The sequence below is a fragment of the Poromitra crassiceps genome, assembly GCF_964638095.1.
Source record: "Poromitra crassiceps genome assembly, chromosome: 28".
In the NCBI taxonomy this organism is placed as follows: Eukaryota; Metazoa; Chordata; class Actinopteri; order Beryciformes; family Melamphaidae; genus Poromitra; species Poromitra crassiceps.
In genome coordinates, this window is record NC_139651.1 from 3941616 (window position 1) to 3963755 (window position 22140).

At 41.7% G+C, this 22140-nt stretch overlaps 2 protein-coding genes across 2 annotated transcripts in view; both read right to left on the reverse strand.

The window, feature by feature from the left end:
• Positions 1–5712, reverse strand: part of alg13 (ALG13 UDP-N-acetylglucosaminyltransferase subunit) — a gene marked incomplete at both ends in the record, with an annotated part of 26274 nt that extends 20562 nt beyond the window's left edge. Inside the window, 6 exon segments of the mRNA XM_083662454.1 lie at positions 1120–1201; positions 1927–1999; positions 2287–2333; positions 3168–3218; positions 4253–4336; positions 5593–5712. Coding sequence (XP_083518580.1) covers positions 1120–1201; positions 1927–1999; positions 2287–2333; positions 3168–3218; positions 4253–4336; positions 5593–5712 — 457 coding nt within the window.
• A 4519-nt stretch (positions 5713–10231) lies between these two features.
• hdgfl3 (HDGF like 3) lies at positions 10232–21557 on the reverse strand. Its single transcript, XM_083662341.1, has 6 exons — positions 21353–21557; positions 20505–20581; positions 19946–20084; positions 17180–17347; positions 10964–11098; positions 10232–10537 (listed from the first exon to the last, which is right to left on the reverse strand). The coding sequence occupies exons 1-6, from the start codon at positions 21434–21436 to the stop codon at positions 10511–10513; spliced, it is 630 nt and encodes a 209-aa protein (XP_083518467.1). The 5' UTR covers positions 21437–21557; the 3' UTR covers positions 10232–10510.
• Positions 21558–22140: the final 583 nt, after the last annotated feature.

Genomic DNA, 22140 nt, shown 5'->3' on the forward strand with positions numbered 1-22140 from the left:
TATAAACTCCTTGTCCATGGATCATTTTGATGTTCTGTTGCACCTGTTTTCTTTTGGAAAAGTAAATGCATGATAGCTGTGGGATATAGGCTATTGGATTTAATTTAATTTTTGTATTCATTGTATTTGCACAAAAAAGCTCTGTCCAGTAGCCTAACCTGGAACACTTTTATTTTGAGATGTGTTTGAGTGAGATGGTCCTACTTAATGCCAGTGTTGGGGCAACTCATTACAAAAGTAACATATTACATGTAATATATTACTTTTATCAGTAACTCAGTAATATAACTTATTACTTATAGGATTTCAGTAATATTATACCAGTTACTTTGTCAAGTAACTCAAGTTACAAATTGAGTTACATTTGATTAAATCAAAGCACATATTTAAAAAAGATACAATCATTTCCTAATCAAACAGTGTGTTTTTATGCAAAAAAAAACACTATAGATGACAATAACAAAGGAAAATAATACAATTTTGAATTTTGGATGGTTTACACTGACTTCGAGGTGGTTGAAAAAAAAATCAGGATGTTCCGGGGCGGCAATGTTATTCTGCTGCTGCTGTTGTTTTGGTAAAAGTAATGCAAAAGTAGTGTAATAAGTAACGAGTTACTCTACACAGAAAGTAATATTGTAAAGTAACTTATTACTTTCAAATGAAAGTAACTAGTAATATGTAGTATATTACATTTTGAAAGTAACTTGCCCAACACTGCTTAATGCAAATGATAAGATAAGATAAGATTATTTGGATCCCCATTAGATGTAAGAATTGTTCTATGAATCTTAATTTTCAAACAAAGTTACAAAAACGTTTGTGTAAGCTGTCAATTGTTGTTTTTAGAAAAAAAAATCGGAATCGGCAAAAATCGGTATCGGCAAGTCAGACTATTCAAAAATCGGAAATCGGAATCGGCCAAGAAAATGGCAATCGGTGCATCCCTAACAAAAACAGACCAATGAAATAATGTTGAAGTTTAACAATTCATCCGTTTGCTGGGGACCTGCCCTGGAACCCCCTCCCCTCAAGGACCCCTGGTGGTCCCCGAACCCCACATTGGGGACTACTGTACTAAATGACAATGTAATGTAATAATCCTGCAGTTGTACTCACACTGGCAGAGAGCTGCGGAGGCGGGGTAACTCCTGGGGTAAACAATGTCATAGTGACCGTTGTTGGAGCAACACAGCGTCACCTAGAAAACGCAGAGACACCGACAGTCACACATCAGTCACACCAGAAGTGACTAGAGTTGTTCTGATACCAGCAGGGCAGACTCGTGCGTAGACTGCCAACAAGTCAGTGACACCTCACCTCTTTTCCCCCACACTATTCACCTTATGTAGCCACGCCCATTTGACCCGGTTGTGTGATGACTTCCGGCAAAAAAAAAGAAAAAGAAAATGTCTGGCTGCTCCAATATCATCTAACTCTGAATTAACTAATAATTTAGCCAATTGTATGTAACATACCAAATAAAACGGCAATGTCTAAGAATGCAACACCATGTAACTGGATCATTAGGTCTCACATTCCAGGGAATTACGTTAACGTCTGCGGGTCTTATAGACGTAAGTGGCTCGAGCGCTCGGAGGAGAGAAAACTATCTGAAGTTTTCTTTGTTGGAGTCCAGGTATGTTTTACAAGAAAGTGCTCGTCATTGTCGACGATAACGTTATCTGACCTGGCTAACAGTGGATACTCGCTTGCTTGCTGTGTACCAAGCTCAAAGTAGTAGGCTATGTTCTTTATTTTACAACCCTGCACTGTCCGCTACAAAAACAACTCTCTTCTTCATGACGTTCTTTCATATTTGGCGCCGTGACCGCTTGGAAGTGTTAACACAACCCGGAAGAATCTCTGTGTTGTAATGTGCAGTGTGTGTATTGATAGTGAGTCATGTGCAGTGTATGTCTCCACCTTCTCCTCCAGATCTTCCTCTGTGATCACCGTGGCTGGTTTCCCTGGGTAACGATAGATCAGGAAGCAGTGCCTACACACACACACACACACACACACACACACACACACACACACACACACACACACACACACACACACACACACACACACACGACTTGGTGAAGTGTTTTTGAGGAGACGTCATTCCTTTAATGGTGTAATAATAATTAAAAAAAAATCACCACAAGATGAATCATCTCAAGATGCATGTACATGTACTCGTAGTCACTGCTCCTCATATCTGTTCATATTCTGCAGGATGGAACTCACATCCCATAATAATGTGAAGTGATCTGAGACACAGCAGCTTGTGCTCACCTGTACAGCAGAGACAGAGCCTTGATCTCCACCTGGCCCGCCGTCTCCTGCACGCACACACGCACGCACACACGCACACACGCACACACACACACACACACACACACACACACACACACACACACACACACACACACACACACAGTCAGAGAGGCGACAACACAAACGGCTCAGCCTCAGAGTTAACTCCATTTTTAACTAGTGTTCCTGAAATACCCTATTTCCTCTAATAGTGGCCCCAAATACCAGCCCGGGGGAAAAAACAATGTAACCTCCTGATGCCTGTTATGTAATGTCACTCTAGTTTGTAGCAACGTACGTAACTGCCACAAGATGGCAGTAGCTACTTTCGAACTAACATATGGGACCAAGTGTCAGTTGACTGAATTTTCCTTTTTTCTCTGGAGCATGCCATCAGCGATTACCGTAATTATCAGTAATGCATTGCATTAACAAAAAAAAAACTGTTACCTAATTAACACCAACAGAATCTGATCAAAAACAAGAAGGCTTGGTACTAAAATATGAGCAAATATACTTCTATACTTATCAAACAGAGGGAATTAGAAACAATATATAATATAATATAATATAATATAATATAATATAATATAAGCCTGCTTCCAATAAAAGGCAGCTGAGCTAAATAAAGGCCAGGGCCAATATTAGAGGAAATACGGTAACTCACATCAGCAGGGAAACAAGGAAGCAGAGAAATGTAGCCTGTGAACAGACCAACGCCTGATGACTCTGAACTCGGGTTCCTAGTCATATTAACCACCAAGTCAATATGACTAGTCACATTAACCCCAGTTCAACAAGTGTGTCAGTCTGTTCTAGGTGACAATCCATTGACATCAGCACACTCCTGTGACACTCACCTTGGGATCCTCCAGACGCTCCAGATATTTCTCATACGAACCTTCAACAAACTGAAAGACAATACCAACTATTATCTACAGACTTATGTGATGCCTTCCATTTTAATGTAACATGTTTCATTTTATTCTTAAAGTCGAAGTGAACCGGAGGCGAATGCAATAGCACGAGCGTCGGAGACTGAAAACAAATTGAGAGGCGGACCATAATATACGTGTCGATGATTTGACAATTCTGTCGACTGGCTTTGGCATTGGTCAATCATGGCGTGTTCCACCCCCAAATCGAGTGGGATTGAGCATGTTGTCGTGCTACGCGAGTGGGATCCGCGGAGTACCAGGGAGCCACCTGCTTCGTGCAGAGCGAGCGGACAATCCGATGCATGGGTGCTGCCTGCCCGCCTGAAATCTCCAAGGGGAGACCCCCGACTACCACGCTCTCAAGCGCGCCTTTTACGCTATTTCTGCAAATACGATATTCCTGGAATGCGCGTTTTAACGAGCCAGTTACATTTCTTTACATTCTTAGAGATTATAGTTTTTTGTTCATGTTTAATGCAATTGGCCAAGTTAGTAGTTAGTTGATGGGATAGGAATTCTGCCAGATGACAGGCACTAGGCGCCATTTTCTACTTCATTTGGAAGAGAAAATTATCCTGAAATGAAGATTTGATTGACAGCTGCATGTCGTGATATGATTGGTTGAAATGGGGTAGAAATGTGATAGTACTAGGTGACGTCAGCAAACTGTAGATTAGTGTTATCAATGAAATCTTTTGATGTGAAAAAGTGTGAAAAACTAAAGGAATTCGATTTTTGTGATTTTTTTTTGCATACATCATTAAATACTGTAGGTGCACTGCATACCCAGGTATTTCAACTAAAAGAAAAGAAAAGTCATTTTTGGGTTCAGCTCGACTTTAAACCTCCTTGCATTTACTTATATGTCTGCGGACATGTCCGCCCGGTCACAAAAAATATGGAGGTACGTGATTGTCTGCACAGAGCACCCTCTGATGGCGAAATGTACATCACGTGGCCCGTGGCGGCCTCGCGGATCCGCAAAGTATAACTTGGGCTTAACTCACCGGCTCAAACTTGCAACGGTTGGTTCTCATGAAGTCGGCGCATTCCTGACGGATCTTCTGATGGTAGTTCTGAGAGTAGTACATCTGCACACACACACGCACACGCGCACACGCACACATACAAAGTCTCACCTAGCAACCAAAGTTAATCACTTGGCTATACCACCTGGTGACACCCTAGCAAGCAATCACTTAGAAACCAGCAATAAAACCTTAGCAACCTCCTAGTAACAGCAAAACCCATATTAAGACTATTTTACAACAATGCATTTTTTAAGGGATGAGAAAAAAATCATTATTATTTTTTTATTATTTATAAACCAAACAAAGGAGGGTTTGGTATTTCTCCACTTGCTACAATGATTATTTACCCACACTAATTATCATGAATCATGTCAGGAGTATCTAGCCTATATAAAAAAAAAAATATGACAAATGTCAAAATTCGTAATGTAATTTTGTAAGAAGCTGATGATTATTGATGGCCATGAATTTATACAACAGCTAAGAAAACAAGAGCCAACAGAGCCACCCCCCCCCACCCTGTTGAAACTAATACCGTCATATACTGTAGGTATAGGCCTACCTGGGTTTAACGTCAGGCAGGTATGAAAGTATGAAAAAATAGATATAGCCAAGCCTAATTAATACACACATTTTAAAACGGGGCATTTCAGACAAAGGCAGAACTGAAGAACTGCATTCGGACGGTACAATATAAATAAGGAGTGTTTTTGAATTGTGAATCATGCAAAGATACTCTAGTGGAGTCGTAGAATAAAATAATAAAAAATATCAGCATATTTCCATGAGCATATTAGCATAATAGGGCGGGTCCCTTTAAAATGAGTTTCTTTGATATTTTTGAACAATAGTGTAGGCTACTCCTGCATCCTCTCCAACACCAGTGTTGGGCAAGTTACTGAAAGTTATAATTAGTTACTTGTGTCTAGTTAACGCAAAAAGTAGTGGAATTACAGTAATGTGTTTAAGTAGTTAGCTCCTCCCAACAGTTAGCTGTTATTGATAAGTTATGCTGCATTCAGTTTATGACCGCGCGCGGAGCTTCTTTGACATCACCGCATGGCGCGTGGTCATCTTTGTCGGAAAATAAATGGTGATTCAATTGATTAATCAAATGACACACACAGCCAATAAAGCGAATAAAGCCAAGTTTAAAAAAAACGCCATATTGGTAGGAAAATGCATGCGACACCATGGAAAAATATTACTTGTTAGCAGGTTATACATTAGCTGTCAGCAGGTTATATAATATTAACGCTAGCCGTTTGATAGCGGATTAGATGTTAGCTAAAGCTAGCTGTTAGCTTGCTGCTCACCTGTTCCGACACGGCTCTGAACAGGCTGGAGGCGTCGCGCGCCACCATCTTTCTGTACAGACCCAAGCTGGCCAGGTAGTCGTCCATGTTCATAAAGTACTTCTTCACTGGCTTCTGCATTCTAACACGGATGTCATGCATATAAACACCATTAAATTATGAAACACTAAATATGACGAGAATATTTGCCTCGTTTCCTCGGTGTGAAACGCTCCGTGTGTTTCGGGGCTGCTGGTTTGGAAACAGGTGATTGAAATCCGCTCTGATGACGGAACAGGCCACGCCCACAGTGGGTGTGGCGTTAATAAAACAAAAAGTGATTCCAGTGCACATAGCAAAACTTTTTACCTGCAGGCTGCACGTTTATACCACTGAGATATATGAATATATATATATATATATATATATATATATATATATGTCAATGGTTTATACCAGTGGGTTTATATCCACACACATCTCAGTGGTATAAACGTGCAGCCTGCAGGTAAACAGTATAAATATAAAACAATATATTTTACAATATAACAGTAAACAATATATATATATATATATATATATATATATATATATATATATATATATATATATATATATATATATATATATATATATATATATATATATATATCTTTATGTCAATGGTTTATACCAGTGGGTTTATATCCACACACAGTCACCCCTGCAATAAATGTGCAGACTGAATGAATGCTTTAGTTTTTTCGGGTAGACTGTTTGATTCAAGAAACATGATACAAACGAGGAATTTGTCTTTGTGCATTATTGTGACATAACGGTCCATGTAAATATTCGTGTAGCCTAATAAGTCTATGTAAAATGTCCAGTCCTTAAAAAAGGGGGGTGGGGGGTGCCAAGGTAAAAAAAAAAAAAAAAAAGCTTTGCTATGTACATTGTCCTGTTGAGCACCTGTCAGGGCCTTTTTATTGCAAACTTGGCTGACGTGCTGTACTGTTTGGGACTTTATTATAAAGGCAGTTATTCCAGGACTTTCCAGGTGGTTCAAGGATCATAGCCCAACAACATTGAATGCATTCCAATGAGTTTATTTTGTAAAAGTCTTGTCCATAAACAGCAAAAACAGTTTACAGTAAACTACAAACTTTGAAAATGTAAAACATGTTCCAAATACGAGCGTAACAAAGATTTGAAGTTGAAGAAATGAAAAAAGCATATGAGTTTTACATATATAGACAGTCTACTATCATCAAAAATAAATAGGCCTATATCTCATGAAGACAACTATGAAAGCAAAAATAAAGGCAACTGGCACAGAGTTAAAGCGGTGTCCTCTTCATCAAAGCAATCTAAATCAACGACCATCAAATTTTTGTTTGGCAATTTCAGAAAAGCTCGATCAAATCAGATGAAAACTTTTCGCACTTCTTCTTCTCTTTAGTCTCCATTTAAAGGTAATCTGGTACGTGTTTACTTTTCATTTTGGATGCTGAACCAAGGCAACATAAAAAACGGAAGGGGTATTTCTCTTCCAAGTCCCACCGCGTATGAACAAGTATCCGACTTAAAACCAACGAGTCAACTAAAATACCTTCATCAAAGAACTGGTTTGGGAGTACAACAGTTGAGCATGCCTCTATAAAAAAGCTTTGAAATATACAGTGACCTATTCCACAGATACACAGAAAAACAGATAAATCACTTTTCCATAAAAAGATGAGCCGCGTTACCTAGAGCAGTCCGAGTAGAATAGTGGTCCTATATTCTACAACAAAAAGTAAAATATACAGATATAGTTATTAATATCGAGTTACAATGTGTAACCCACTTGTGCACAACACTTCATACATTTATCTATGTATTTCCATTCGTCTGTTTCTGGTTACATAAAAGAGTCATGTATAGTGTGATGGATAATGTTCGACAGTTACTGTATATTCCACGAGTCCCTCCCGTTTTTATTCTCGTAATTAAAAAAAGCGATTTCAAGCTACAACTACTGATCAGTACACTGCAATAATACCCAACATATATCATAGACTGTAAGAGAGTATATATTATACGGTATATGGAGGTCTTATCAAACATGTTTGTACACAGTGACGGGGAATCATGAATGGGTCAACTCAGATAGGTAGGCTAGTATAAATATTGATTCATGGTTATCATACACTGTGTTTGGTTATCAAGTGCTGGGAACCACCCACCACGCCTGGCCACTCCCCCGCTTGTCTGGCCTAACAACACCCAAAGACAGATGTGGTGATATGGTGGATATTATGTGCTGTATCATAATGCGTACAGAGAGAGTAGGGATGCACCGATACAACTATTTTTTTCAGTGGATTTCACAAACTAATAACTGAAGTATGAGCAGCTACCAAGACGAGTAGCAATCCCATACTTTACCTTTACCAAACTATATACAGAGGGCCATATCTTTACGCCCAAATGCAAGTGCAAATCTTTGCTAGTTTCTAGCTCTCAAAATCTCCCTTTTTTCTTTGAATTGGGAAAACCGGGTCAGTACCAGAGGTGTAATGCTATCTGGTGTGGGAATGCGGTTCCCCCGCGTTACACCAGCACTACACCTATGGTCAGTACATGAAAGGATATGTTTCGCAACCCAGTGGTAATTAAAGAGATACTCAACTGACTGACCTCCCTTGGACCCCCCTATGCAGGATCCTATTCACAACATTCATTTATTTTTATTTTTATATTTTTACAACCACAACCACCATGTTGTAGCATTGGAGTGTGTGTGTGTACGCATGTGTTTTTTGTTTTTGTTTTGTTTCTGTCGGAGTTTGTTCGTTCTGGTATAAAGGAACAGAAAAGGAAAAAATTTAAGAGGAGAGAAATTTGCACCAAATAATCATGCAGCGCATCATGTGTCAGGCTTGGTGTGGGAAATGTGGATTTAGTCGCGGATAGTTGATGGCCAAGACAAACTTGGTAACTGAAGTCTCGATAAGTAGGAACGCTGTGGAACTTGATAGCTGGGTCTGCAAGGTTCGAAGTTGGGAACGGTTGCAGAGTGTTGTCGCGAGGTTAGTTTAGTCTATGAACAACTGCAGAGGACCTGCAGAACCGAACCTTTATAGGTCCCGAATATGACATCACCTTGTGTTATGACATCATCAGTGAGTGAACTATGACATCACAATAGGAATGATGACATCATCCTAACATCATGTCTCTGACCTTATTTTTCCTCTCCCTTATTTCTGTTTATTCTTTCACCTTCTGTCACTGTCCAGATCAATGTTGTGTCTGAGCTGCCATGCTCTTGTTTTTGTTTGTTAAAATCAGAAAAACCAGATAAAAATATTATTAAAAAAAAAGAGATACTCAACACTTTTTCCACTTTTTTCTGCTGAAAATCAATATACAGTATATTGGAAGTTAGCTGTGTTCTTGATGAATCCAGGTCAAAGTCCTGACATTTACTGTAAATCTGAGTCATTCCTCATCTCTTCTCACATACCTATGCAGTTCCATACAATCCAAAAAAGGCAAAAAGGCCAGCTGTAGACTCACATTTCCCTCTCCTTCTATTGACAGAGCTCTTGATCAGTGATGTCACCAAACCCAGCCCCGCCCATCTCTCGCGCCTAGCCTAGCCTTCCCCCAGCCAAAGTTGATAAAAGGGGTTGCACACCATGCGGGGCCTTGTAGCGAGGGTGGAGAATAGTTGTTTTTCAGTAGAGATAGAGAGAGATTTGTGGAAAAACAAGGGAGATTTTGAGAAACTAGCAAAGATTTGCCCTTGCACTTGGGCGTAAGATACAGTATTTATACATAGACTTTAGGTCAATGGAAGAACATGTTTGAAGGGGGGCAAAACGTTTTTACTGTAGGCACAAAATTACCATAATATAGCTCAAGTGGGTTGGTAGCGAGTGTAACACATTACAGCTACGGACGCTAAAAACCCTCGTCCTCAAGCCAAAAGAAGCAAATAACAAAACAGCATTATTATCATTACAGTAGTTTGCTGATTTGTGATACATTCGCTCTTCACCAGACGTTGCTGTTGGATCTCTCACCTTTAAGTACGAATAGCTACTGAGGACTAGTCCAATGCGTGATCTTTATTAGATGCTCGGGAGGAGCCCCCTCTATCAGAGGCGGGCTCTGTGTGTACGCGTTCATTCATACGTTTGCTCGTCCACACACCAATTAGGGGAATTATGGCATGCACCGTTTAGGCGGCGCAAAGCCCTAAGAGTCCTGCATGAGGGAAATCCAGTGTGTGCTCCTACTCCAAGCAGTACGGCAGGGATAGAACAAGCACCAACCAACTGGAGGCTGGTGTCCTGCACATGCCAGGAAGTAGCTCAGTGATTTTCTAATAGAGACAGTCGGCATGTGTGGGAACGCCCACAAAATGTTAAACGGCTGGCGCGCGAGTGGGGTAAAACCGCCCATATATCTCAATGGGCTGACTCACCAAAAGACGGTGCTGCGGCTCTAAACTACAGGTTTGGGGGTTCTAGAGCAGAACACAAGACGTCTGCTCAGATGTGCGTTTACTGCGGTGGGTAAATCCCCCCGATCGTGTCTGCCTGGGCTGGGCTATCAGCTAAATTCTAACTTTGCTGAATGGATAGAACGGGGTTTTTTACCCCACCCTGACCACGCCCCCAACCAGGCTGAGCCAGCTAAACCAGCGTCTATGACGAGACATCGCCTCAACCTATGGCTAAGTCAATGCATAAATTAAATAACTTATCCAGTTCTAACAACACTGCAGAATGGTATCGGTATCGGTATCAGTATCGGTGCATCTCTCTTACAGATACGTGAGTCCAACAGATGTGTGGAGGTGACAAGTGGCGGCCAGTAGACGGTGCTGATGAGAAAAACATGTTGTAGTTTCACCTTTCCCACATCGGCAGCTACAAAGGATGACTTCCCTTCCCTGCCCCCTCTGCACTTAATGTTCTTCTCTGAGCAGCTGATTCTGGAGGAAGCAGAAGAAACAGAATGAACGAAACAATGAAACATCCGTACATCAACTCTCCAATGTGATGTCTTAGTGATCAATTCCATTAAGGGTGACACTCTCCAGGGTTCACATCAATACTTGTCCCACAAATTATGATGATTATTATGAATTATTATGATTAATTCATTATTATGAGGAAGAATGATGAGCAGCAGCACAGTTTTCACAAATCGGTCAATTTACAGCGTCGTGAAAAGCAGCTTTCATCAGTCCCCACACCTCGACTGTAATTTCATCAGCAAAACTGCCTGGCAATCTTTCCAAAAGCTACTGCAAAATCACTCTCATTTTGGGTCAGGGAAATGATAAAAGCTCACTGAAATCCTCTTGGAAAGTGGATTGTGGTGGTATGTGAACATGTCGCTGCTTAGGGAAGCCCACCTTATTGTCGCCGGTGTTTTGGATGATGTCGTTGTCGGGGTCTCCGCCCTCGGAGCCGCTCTTCTGGTCATCGTCCTTCCCGTCCTTCTCCAGGTCCTCGTCTCCGGACGAGACCCTCGACAGCTTGGAGGACTTCTGACACACAAGACACACACAGATTAGGGATGTTCATCAATTATCGAAAATCGATAATTGATCGTTAAGGATTGGAATCGATCCTGTGGCATTTGGATCGATTTTGTTATTATAATTATTACTTTTTTTGGACTAGGTTTGGGTGGAATTCATTCCTCCTCGCCCCACTCCATTGCACAGCCGACTAACGTGAGGTGGAGCTTCATATAGGCTCTAGTTTTCTGGCTGGGCACGGGCCTTTGTGCCAACAAAACTGTTTTAAACATGGGGAATTCACACCGGCATGCGCCGGGGACAGCAGTGTTGGAGAGGAGACACATTGAAATAAAGAGTTCATTGAGGAGAACACGTTGTCTTTCGTATTTTCTGCCATAGGCATTCATTTTGTAAAAAAAAATAAAAAAAATTGAAAAAAAAATTGAAAATTTTCTAAGTATTAATATGATCGATAATCGATAATTGATTGTTAATATTGACCGATTATCGATTTTGGAAAATTTTCAAAATGAACATCCCTAACACAGATCAGATCAGGGTTGCTGCTCATCAACTGGCACAATATGTCAGTCGCACAACATGCTGCCAGGAGAATGGAATAGACAAAGACAGAAATTCAACAGAGGACGTCCGTGCTGAAAATCAGTCGTGGGTGACCTGACGACACACTGCTTCGCAGCAACCAGTCGTGCAGTGGTGGCCCAACAACGGTTAGAGAAGTCATTTCAATTGGTTACACACTGAGGCAGGGAGGTTTGTGATCATGGTTTTAAATTGTCCATTGGTTAGTAGAGTATTGATTTATAGCGCGTGTTGAAGTTTATTTCAAGAATGTGGGGCACTAAACCAAAAAGCTAGCTCTCCTCATTCAGTCCGTGCTCGGGGGACCTCAAGCATAAGCCAGTCATTTGAGTAGGGATGGGGCCGATCCGATCCAATATCGGTATCGGGTGCCGATATTGGCACTAATTCATGGATCGGATCGGATTCAGGGATTTTTTTATTTTTTTTTACAATTCCAGCACGGGCCGCAGAGGGGGGCGCTGGCAGTAATTTGCCCATGTATAATAGTATCCTTCTTTGCCTTGTATATTTTCTTAATTTTGTCTGCTTTTTGCAAGGTATATAAAAAAAAAATCTTTAATTGGCCAAATCTTTGCCTATACTGTATATTCAAGAAAAATATTGGTATCGGCATAATATCGGTATCGGCAGATATCCAAATTCGGTATCGGAATCGGATCGGAAGTGAAAAAATGTGGATCGGTGCATCCCTACATTTGAGTCAGATAGATAGATAGATAGATAGATAGATAGATAGATAGATAAGATAGATAGATAGATAGATAGATAGATAGATAGATAGATAGATAGATAGATAGATAGATAGATAGATAGATAGATAGATAGATAGATAGATAGATAGATAGATAGATAGATAGATAGATAAGATAGATAGATAGATAGATAGATAGATAGATAGATAGATAGATAGATAGATAGATAGATAGATAAGATAGATAGATAGATAGATAGATAGATAGATAGATAGATAGATAGATAGATAAGATAGATAGATAGATAGATAGATAGATAGATAGATAGATAGATAGATAGATAGATAGATAGATAGATAGATAAGATAGATAGATAGATAGATAGATAGATAGATAGATAGATAGATAGATAGATAGATAGATAGATAGATAGATAGATAGATAGATAAGATAGATAGATAGATAGATAGATAGATAGATAGATAAGATAGATAAGATAGATAGATAGATAGATAGATAGATAGATAGATAGATAAGATAGATAGATAGATAGATAGATAGATAGATAGATAAGATAGATAAGATAGATAGATAGATAGATAGATAGATAGATAGATAGATAGATAGATAGATAGATAGATAGATAGATAGATAGATAGATAGATAGATAGATAGATATAGATAGATAGATAGATAGATAGATAGATAGATAGATAGATAGATAGATAGGGGTCCAGAGTTCCAGTCCAGCATCATTGAGATGTAAAGGTGGTAGCTTTTCCAACCAGGGCTTTAGAAATAAAACAAAGACCAATGTTTATTATATTACGCCTCTCTGTCAGAGAAGACCAACCCAGCCCTCATCATACAAGATACAACGGTGAATATAGCATAGCTGCTATCAGCGGTAATACATCTGCTGGCAGAAGGATAGACGGTGTCTCGGGGGGTTTAAGCGTTGGAAGGAGCAGCATTTCTATAAATTAAATCCAAACCCTCAACAATCCTCTTTCTTTCTGCTAACAATCAGGAAACCTGCTTCAACACTTCAAGAGCACCATTTTAAAATACAGTCATTTTCAGCAGTGGTCCATGAGTGTGGGGGTGAAAGGAGGAGGGGAGTGGAGTGGGAGGGTAACAAAGCTTCACATTTGCCCAGAAACAACGAGGACACGACGTTTCATCTTTTCTTAACAGAGGAGAGGGAGGCCACTCCCCCCCAACCCCAGATCCCCTCTTAACTCTCCCCTCTTCTCGGTATTTCACTGAGGTGACACTCACTCTCTCTCTCTCTCTACTACATTCCTTCGGATGCAGCACATGTGCTGTGCGTAAATGGAGCCCAGTTGCTAGGCAACAGCGGTTGCTAAGCGAGGAGTGGGATGCGGGTGACTTTTTTTTTTTAACCTGCTTCCATTTTTTACAGCGAAAATGGCTTATGCACTAATACAGTCGCACACAACTACTACAGCAGCAGCAGCAGCAGCAGCAGCAGCAGCAGCAGCAGCAGCAGCAGCAGCAGCAGCAGCAGCAGCAGCAGCAGCAGCAGCAGCAGCAGCAGCAGCAGCAGCAGCAGCAGCAGCAGCAGCAGCAGCAGCAGCAGCAGCAGCAGCAGCAGCAGCAGCAGCAGCAGTAGCCCACTCTGCAGCAGCAGCAGCAGCAGCAGCAGCAGCAGCCCACTCTGCAGCAGCGTGCCACCATCCATTCACAACCACATACCTTTTGACAGTATTGGCAAGGTCAAACCTAACTAGGGAGATGTAACGATAACCGGTTTGAATGATAACCGTGATAAAATTCCTTTACGATAACCGTACCGTTTCTAATTTGAATTATAATTCAAACCGTGGTACCGTGATTACCGTGATTACAGCGCTTTGAAAAACATGGTAAATACTGTCCGTCCATCATCAACCAAAGTTGGCAACCGTCTCCCAGATGCAAACGTGCAGCCTTGATTGAGAAATGATTTCAGTGAGGGTATCGATCCTTTTTGGGTCTGAGTTTTCAATATAAAACTGGGTGAAATGATTTCTGTGCAGTGTATCAGTACTTTTTGAACATTTTCAGCACATTCTACAAACCGTGATAATAATACGATAACCGTGATCATTTTGGTCACGATAATCGTCGTGTGAAATCTTCATACCGTTACATCTCTAAACCTAACAGGACGCCATCATAATCATCACAGCAGGACCCCCCAGCAACGCAGGTGGTTTAAGTAACTCAAATGTTTGGATGAATTTCCACACCAGGAAGGTACAGTCTCATGTTCAGCTGAAGGAAAGTGATTTCTCTCTGGTTTCAGAGAGAAACGTTCTTTGTACAGTATAGATGAAAAAAAGAATGGTGGACGAATGGCTCTGGATTGTACGCCGAAACCGGAAGTGGGTATGACTTTGGCTCTCTACTCTATGACTAGTCTCTCCGCAGACTCAAATATTACGTTGAATCGCTGCGCTCCGCATACTACATAAATGAGTCTGTGCCACTTCACAGCCACTTCTGGGGTTCGAGGGCGGGTCTAGGGGGGGTTGAAACCGAATGAGTGACAGGTCGTAGCACCAATGAGAGAGCGGTTCGAAAAATGGGCTGCGCCTCCCCCTGTCGTCTGATCGCAAAGTCGTTACTGATTGGGGGAAGACTGAATCCACCACTGGCCAATCACTGGCCAAAGTGAACGCTTCACTTCCGACCCCAGCTGGCTTGAGGGGAAGCGTCCCAGACCCAGAGAGAGAGCTCTGCAGCATGTTCAAGTTCAAGTTCAAGTTCAAGTTTATTCATATGTCCCAGAAGGGCACTTTGGGTTGCAGCAGAGCAAAAAACAAAACAGTCATAAAATCACACAAGACTCAAAATAAAAACATGAAAACAAAGTGCAGACATAAATAGACCGTAAAACCATAAAAACCATAAAAAGACCATAAAACCATAAAAACAAAATGGAGACACAATAGACCACGACGTAGTGCAAAGTAAGTTCAGTTCAAAAGTGCCAGTGTAGTTTAAAGTGCATTAGAGGCCGATAAGTGCAAATGCGATAAGTGCAAATGCAAGGCAGTCTAAGAAGGAGACTTAGCCACACAGCGCTACATATTACAGAAAGTGAATGCTACAATATAACTATTGTATAGGAGAACATAAATAAATAAAAACATCAAATAGATGTTACATTACTGTATATTCTCTTAAGTAGCATTTAAAGCTCGAATCGAAGCAGGCACAAAGGAATTCCTATATTTATTTACATGCAGTAACGTAGTGTATCAGCGTAAGAACTCTCATGGGGTCTGGCGTTGAGACTACTCTATGACTAACGTATATGACCTAGTGCTGCGGGAGACAGACTTTTAATTACGTATTATTCAATGTAGACTACATCAGAGAGATATTTCAGGAAGCAATTCTCCACTCCATGAAAATGCCTTCAATGCATTATCCTGGCGATAGGGGGCAGAAACTAGCCTCAATCGGGATCCGTGATGGTTTTAAGCAGGCGGGATCACAGGTTAGAAAACGTGGAGCCCGGAGGTGAGAGCGCACATAAGGATTTATGCACAATGGGTGAGACAGTGATATGAAAAGCAGTGCATGATGGTGCGCAGTGAAGAGTTCGGTTATTGAGAAAGTCTGACTGACTGTCTTCAAATATCTCACGAAGTAAAATTGCACAGATGGGCCTTACAATGAATGTCTATTTCTCTACCAACACCAACAGTAGATGCAATTTGAGGGAAAGTGGGTACACCAAATGCAACTAACTATACACAACTGACCCCTGTCACTCGTGCAAGGGTGCTACCTCTCAATAAATCGTTATTGCAAATACGATGTCATAATTGACAGACTGATTTGCAAATCCACTTTCGAATTTCATAACATCCACCCTTTAAAGCACACATGGGCAAAATATCCGGCCCGCGGGCGCCACCTGTGTGGCCCGCGATGGAATTGCAACAATTCTTTTTTTTTTTTTTTACACACACAGTGCACCTGAACGCAACATGCAAGATACCCGCTGAATAAGTGTCCAAATGTTCATGTCATATTCTGGCCAATACTCCACTTCTGTTATAGCATTTCAGTCTGGAATATGGAATATCTTTCAATAATCTTTATGACTAAAAGGCTACATTGAAGTAGAAATTTAAATAACTCAAATAACTCATTGGTTTTGGATTTATTTAGCTCCAAGACTGCATTTTTGTTCGTGTGACCCTCAACACAAGCTTTGATCATCCCGGGACACTTACTGATACTTATGCTTAAATTAACCCACTCATATTCTGATTTATTTCAAGAAAAACATTTCAGCTAGTGGAAATTCTAATTGGCTGGTAACTTTATAATCTATTTTAAAATTTCAAGCCCTGAGAGCAGGTGGTGACATAGGAGTGAGTGAGAAAAGGATCAAATATTGGTGGTTAAGACTGAATAATGACATCACAACTGTTAATTTAAAATGAGTTATTCCTCTAAACCTGGCTTCAAAGGCACCAAACTTTTTTGCGCTGGTGCCCTTCGGCCCTCAGCAAAAACCTGGTAGCGAGGAAATTTTTTGTGGCCCTCTCTATCATCAAAGTTACCCATCCATGGGTTACGGCATGACAATATTTGTTCAGCCCCTGGCAACAATCTGGGTTTCTCATGTGGCCCCCCATGAAAAATAATTGCCCACCCCTGCTTTAAAGTGACATCATCATCAACCCTTCGATTTCAGACTGGTCATGTGACAGAGATAAGGGGAGATTGCTCCTGTATGTCACTGCTGTTGTGACCATGTTGATCGGCTGGAGCAGAATACCTTGGAGGCGGCCGTCTTTTTCCGTTTGGATCCGGTCTTGTCTCCCTGCTTCAGCTTGTCCTTCTTGTCATCTTCCTCCTCCACAGAGTCTCCCTCCTCTCCCTCGCTGCTGCCATCGGCCGCGTTGCCGCCCTCTTCTGTTTCCGATGAGCTCTGTTGCTGCATGGCCTGTGTGTGGAAATGCCGGCTATTTATAGAGAGGCAAAGTGACTGCTTCCTGCTTCAGCACTGTACCAGAGATTTTCATCCGCCATTTATTTTCCCATAGACATTTCGTAAAATGCTTATAGAAATAGTTGTACTTCGTCAAACCAAACGGTTCAGCTATATTTAGAATCGGGAGAGACCATAGAACATTTCACTGGCACACAAAAAAATACATCGAAAAAACATTTTCTTTAAATCCACAATTTTTTTTTTAAGTTTTGGTCCTAGTGAAATGTTATGTGGTCTCTCCTGTTTCTAAATATATCTGAACCCTTTGGTTTGAACAAGTAAAACAAATTTTATAACCATTTTACGAAAAGTCTACGGGAAAATAAATGGCGGATGAAAATCTCTGGTACAGTGCTGAAGCAGGAAGTGACGTTCCACTTTGCCTCTCTATTACTGTAGACGGACGGATGCACCTGAATATTCAGTTCTTTGTTTTAGGGTTCGTTTTTTTAAGAGCTACTCCACAATTGTAATTGCAATCTGATTTAATTAATTAATAATTAGAACAAAACTAAGAACAGAGATCATTATGGATTATATTTATACACGGATGAAAGAGTACTAATGGGACGACTTGGTCAAAAGTGGACTTGCACAGTATGAGAGGTGGCCGTTATAAGCGGGAGACAGGACAAATTAGTTACTGTTTCACCATATCGGTCTGTCATACTCATAGGGGCTGGACACGAGGTTAGAAAAAACCCGATTTGCTCTGAAAGTAGCTTGTAACCAGACAAAACCTTTTTAGACCGTCGCAGGGAAAGTTTGCAGCAGTGTAAACTGGCCCCGTCTCATCTCCACTCCAGCCAGAAATTCAGCTTGGCAAGTTTCAGGGGCTGGTTGCAAGTCGTTGCAAGTTAGCCTGGGTAAACCCAGCCTTCAACATGACATCACAGACTATTATAGACGCGTTCGGAATCGTTCACTCATTCACTCACTCACTCGCTCACTACTCCCCATATAGTGTTTATCATAATAGTGAACTATAGACGGTTTTAACTTGACAACAAAAACATTCTAAATTGAACCCCCAGTCACTTCCTGTTGCAGTGTTTGCTATGGACATAAAAGAAAAAAAACATTCAAGTGCAGGACTGACCATTCTGTGAAAACCGTCTATAGCCTACAGCTGAGCGGCGAAAACAAAAGTAACGGTCGAGTGAATATTTCTGCAGTTTGCCGAATGCTGACAAAAAGGAAGTGCTGTGGGGTTGCACTCTGGTGAAAACCGTCTATATGGGGAATGATCGAAATGAGTTTTGGACACTACGCAATTTTTTTTTACTGAAGATCATTGCATCACCAGATGCGCCGGGTATTCATGTGACGCAAGCAACCCGCGCCCGCTATCACATAAACAACTGAGCTCACGAGCAGATTGAGATGTCCTCAGGTAGTATTGATATGTTGCATGTTTTGACTGCTAAATCCTAAATAAATCGTTGAAATTATAATTACGTGCATGTGTGGTTTTGTCAACTATGCTGCTGTCTCCTAATAGCAAGCTGTGCTGTCAAGTAGCTCACAAGCTTGTTAGCTCGCGAGCTAACGACTTTCTCCTTCTCCTTCGGTAAAGACAGCCGCATTGCATTGTGGTATACCGGCGAAAACGTAGGGTACATTCGCTGTTCACTAGAAATCGATGTGCATTGTGGGTATTTTATAGTGGACTAAATAGTGAATCAAATTCACAGTTGAGAATTCGGACACTATCAAAAAAAATGGCGACACACTAAATAGTCCACTATTTCTGTCATGGGGACCGATTCCGAACAGGACTTATGCCTGTAGCGTAAGTTTCTTCATGACTGATAGTAGATAGATAGAGGTCACGTGGAGGCTGGGTTTACCCAGGCTAGTTGCAAGTAGTTGCAAGTTTCAACTTGTCTCGTTGTGAATCTCTCATCTAAACTGGGTAAACTTAAATGGTAGAAAAGCAAGCTTGTGACCGGAAGGTCGTCGGTTCAATCCCCGGGACCGACAGAATAAATATGGGTGGTGGAGAAAGTGAGCAAGCAGTGCTTGCCCCTTCCCTCATTACCACCACTGAGGTGCCCAGTGGAGCTGCTCAGTGGCCAACAGTTCAGACTGTGGTTGTACTGGTCAGCTTCCACATGTGTGTGAATGTGACAGGGTATATGAATGTGACAGGGTATATTACTCAGGGCATCTCCCCTGAAGAAAACCACTAGATGAAGCCTTTCAAGAAGTATGCAGAATATGATCTGGGCACATCATCTAATATGTTGTGCTATTCATACATACCCAATATAAATTCAGTTAGAACTCATCCCGTCCTGGCAACGGACACTGGGAATCCTCAAATTTGATCAACATGAGACTGCGAGGCAAGAAGTACTGATCCAAGTTTCTTATCCGGCTGCCTTGTGCTTTGAACAGCCCTTTTATTTGTGCCTTATACTTTTGGCAAGGCAACAATGCGTCTTTGTGGAGCGCCGGCCGGGCCCGTCTGGCATGCCGGGTAGCCCCCTCACGCTCTCTCCCTCTGTCTTCTCCCTGAAGCGCAGACATAATAGACTGCTGACTGACCTGATAGCCGGTGAACTTGACTCCGGGGTTGTTCTCGATCTCCCACAGGCCCTCGTTGAAGCCTTTCCTCTTGTTGGACTTGCCAAACTTGTCTTTATACTCCTTGTAGGGGAGGAGATCCTTAGGGCCCAGGAATGCACTAGGGAAGAGGGGGGGGGGGGGGGGGGTATTGAGATGACGAGGATTAAATAATGACACAATATTGGCCTTTTTTTTTTAATTGCCTATCAGATATCGGCCAGTCGATATTGTCAAACGAATTTATTTAGTCATTTAATGTTTTTTTCCCCATCCAAAAATATCAGTATTAGTATCAGCCTTAAAAACCCATATTGCTCGAACCCTAGTTGATACGGTTCTTGACAAAAACATTTGTCAGCTAGGTGCCAGCACACACCAAGTTCAAATAGCACCAAGCATGTGCCAGCAATGCCATAAACAGTTCCAGAATGTGGTGAACTGCATCACAGCGAATTTCAATTAAATTTCAATTCAACTTTATTCCAGACACTTAGGAAGGTCCATAGAAGAAACACAGCTGAAGAAGAAGCATGCCTACGTTTCATGGGTCCCAAAGAAGAAGATGGGATACTTGTTGGCGGGCGGTTTGACAGCTCCTTCTGGGAGCTCATCAATCTGAGAGAGAGAGAGGGAGGGAGGGAGGGAGAGAGAGAGAGAGAGAGAGAGAGAGAGAGAGAGAGAGAGAGAGAGGGAGAGAGAGAGGGAGAGAGAGAGGGAGGGAGGGAGGGGGGGAGAAGATGCCTGTTCTTGTAAATGGCTAAACATGTAACGTACTGTAGCGCCTGACAACCTATTTGCTCTATTGAAATGTCACCATAACCCTGACAGGATCGCCTATTGAGATGATACAGTTAATAGGCTGTTGTGTTATGTTTCAAAATCACAATTTTGCTACAAATGGCTTATTTGGTATTTGTAATAGTGTTGTAGATGGAAGCACAGCGGGTTACCTGAGGTCAATTCTAGGCTAATTTCAATGAGTGATACGTTGAACCATTACGTTACATGAGAAACGCACATTACAACTAAAAATTACATTTTGTTTTCATAAGCTGCTCTTTATAACGTTACCTAACGTTACTGAATGGAGAAGGAAAACAGCTGCTATACACTATTGTGTTTATTCCACGGGGGCGCTACATCTGATCATTATCCACATTAACGTTACTCTACATTCTAAAAAATAAATAAACGCTCTTTATGGACATTTTGGTCGTCAGTTGCCGGGATAATGGTTCCCAAATCGGGCTGTGGAGCCACCCCAAGCCAAGGCAGGCAGGGCACCGTAGCATCCCTCCTGTTCCACCCAGCAAAGCAGCGGCGGTATTGTGCGAGTCAACCCCGCCTCCCTGCGCTCCCAGCCCGGCTCGGCTGCACCAGACTCACCCTGGCCGGCCAGTGCGGGTATCCCTTCATCTTAGCGAAAACCAGATCTCCTGCCTTGTACTCCCGCGGCCGTGGTCGAGCCATGTTCGTTGGATGAGAAAACGAGGTTTAGGATGTTGGTTATAATTCGTTGTAGTTCTCCCCGGGGCCCTCAAGGCAGGGCGAAATTATCGACCATCAATGTTTTTATATCAAGACTGCAGTTTACACGCAAATAAATAATTATAAAAACGCGGAAAACGGGGCCTGTCAAAGGGCTATCGTCTTACGCACGAAATCGGGTGTAAACGGGAGTTGAGAATAGCCTGGTGGATACGTAATACGTATCTATGGGCTCAGCCTAGTCGTGCCTACGTTACGGCTGCCACCGACACCACCTCACCACCAGCGCAAAGCTAGGCTGAATAAGAAAAATAAAACTTCCGCTTTCAAAATAAAATCTTTGGTGACGCACATCTTTACTCTTTTTTTGCGTCGTTAGATTTTCTTTCTTTGCAGTCCGTAGTCCGTACTGTCCATGAATGCGTGTGTTGTTGCTTCTTTTGGTTTGTTTTACATTGTAGTGTGATCCTCCTTCCCCAGTGTGAGTGTGATTCAGGTTTTACATAATGCCAATGGGTTTTACACATGTTGAGCAGGACAGAAAGAAGACAGGAAAGTTCTGCTCTCTCACAGCAGACTCCTGACAGAGGACATTTCTGTGAGGATCAGGTTATCGTGATGTGTGTCATTTAACTGTAACAGATTAGCGCTTTCAGTTGATTGATGCTGCCCTCTGGCGGCCGTAT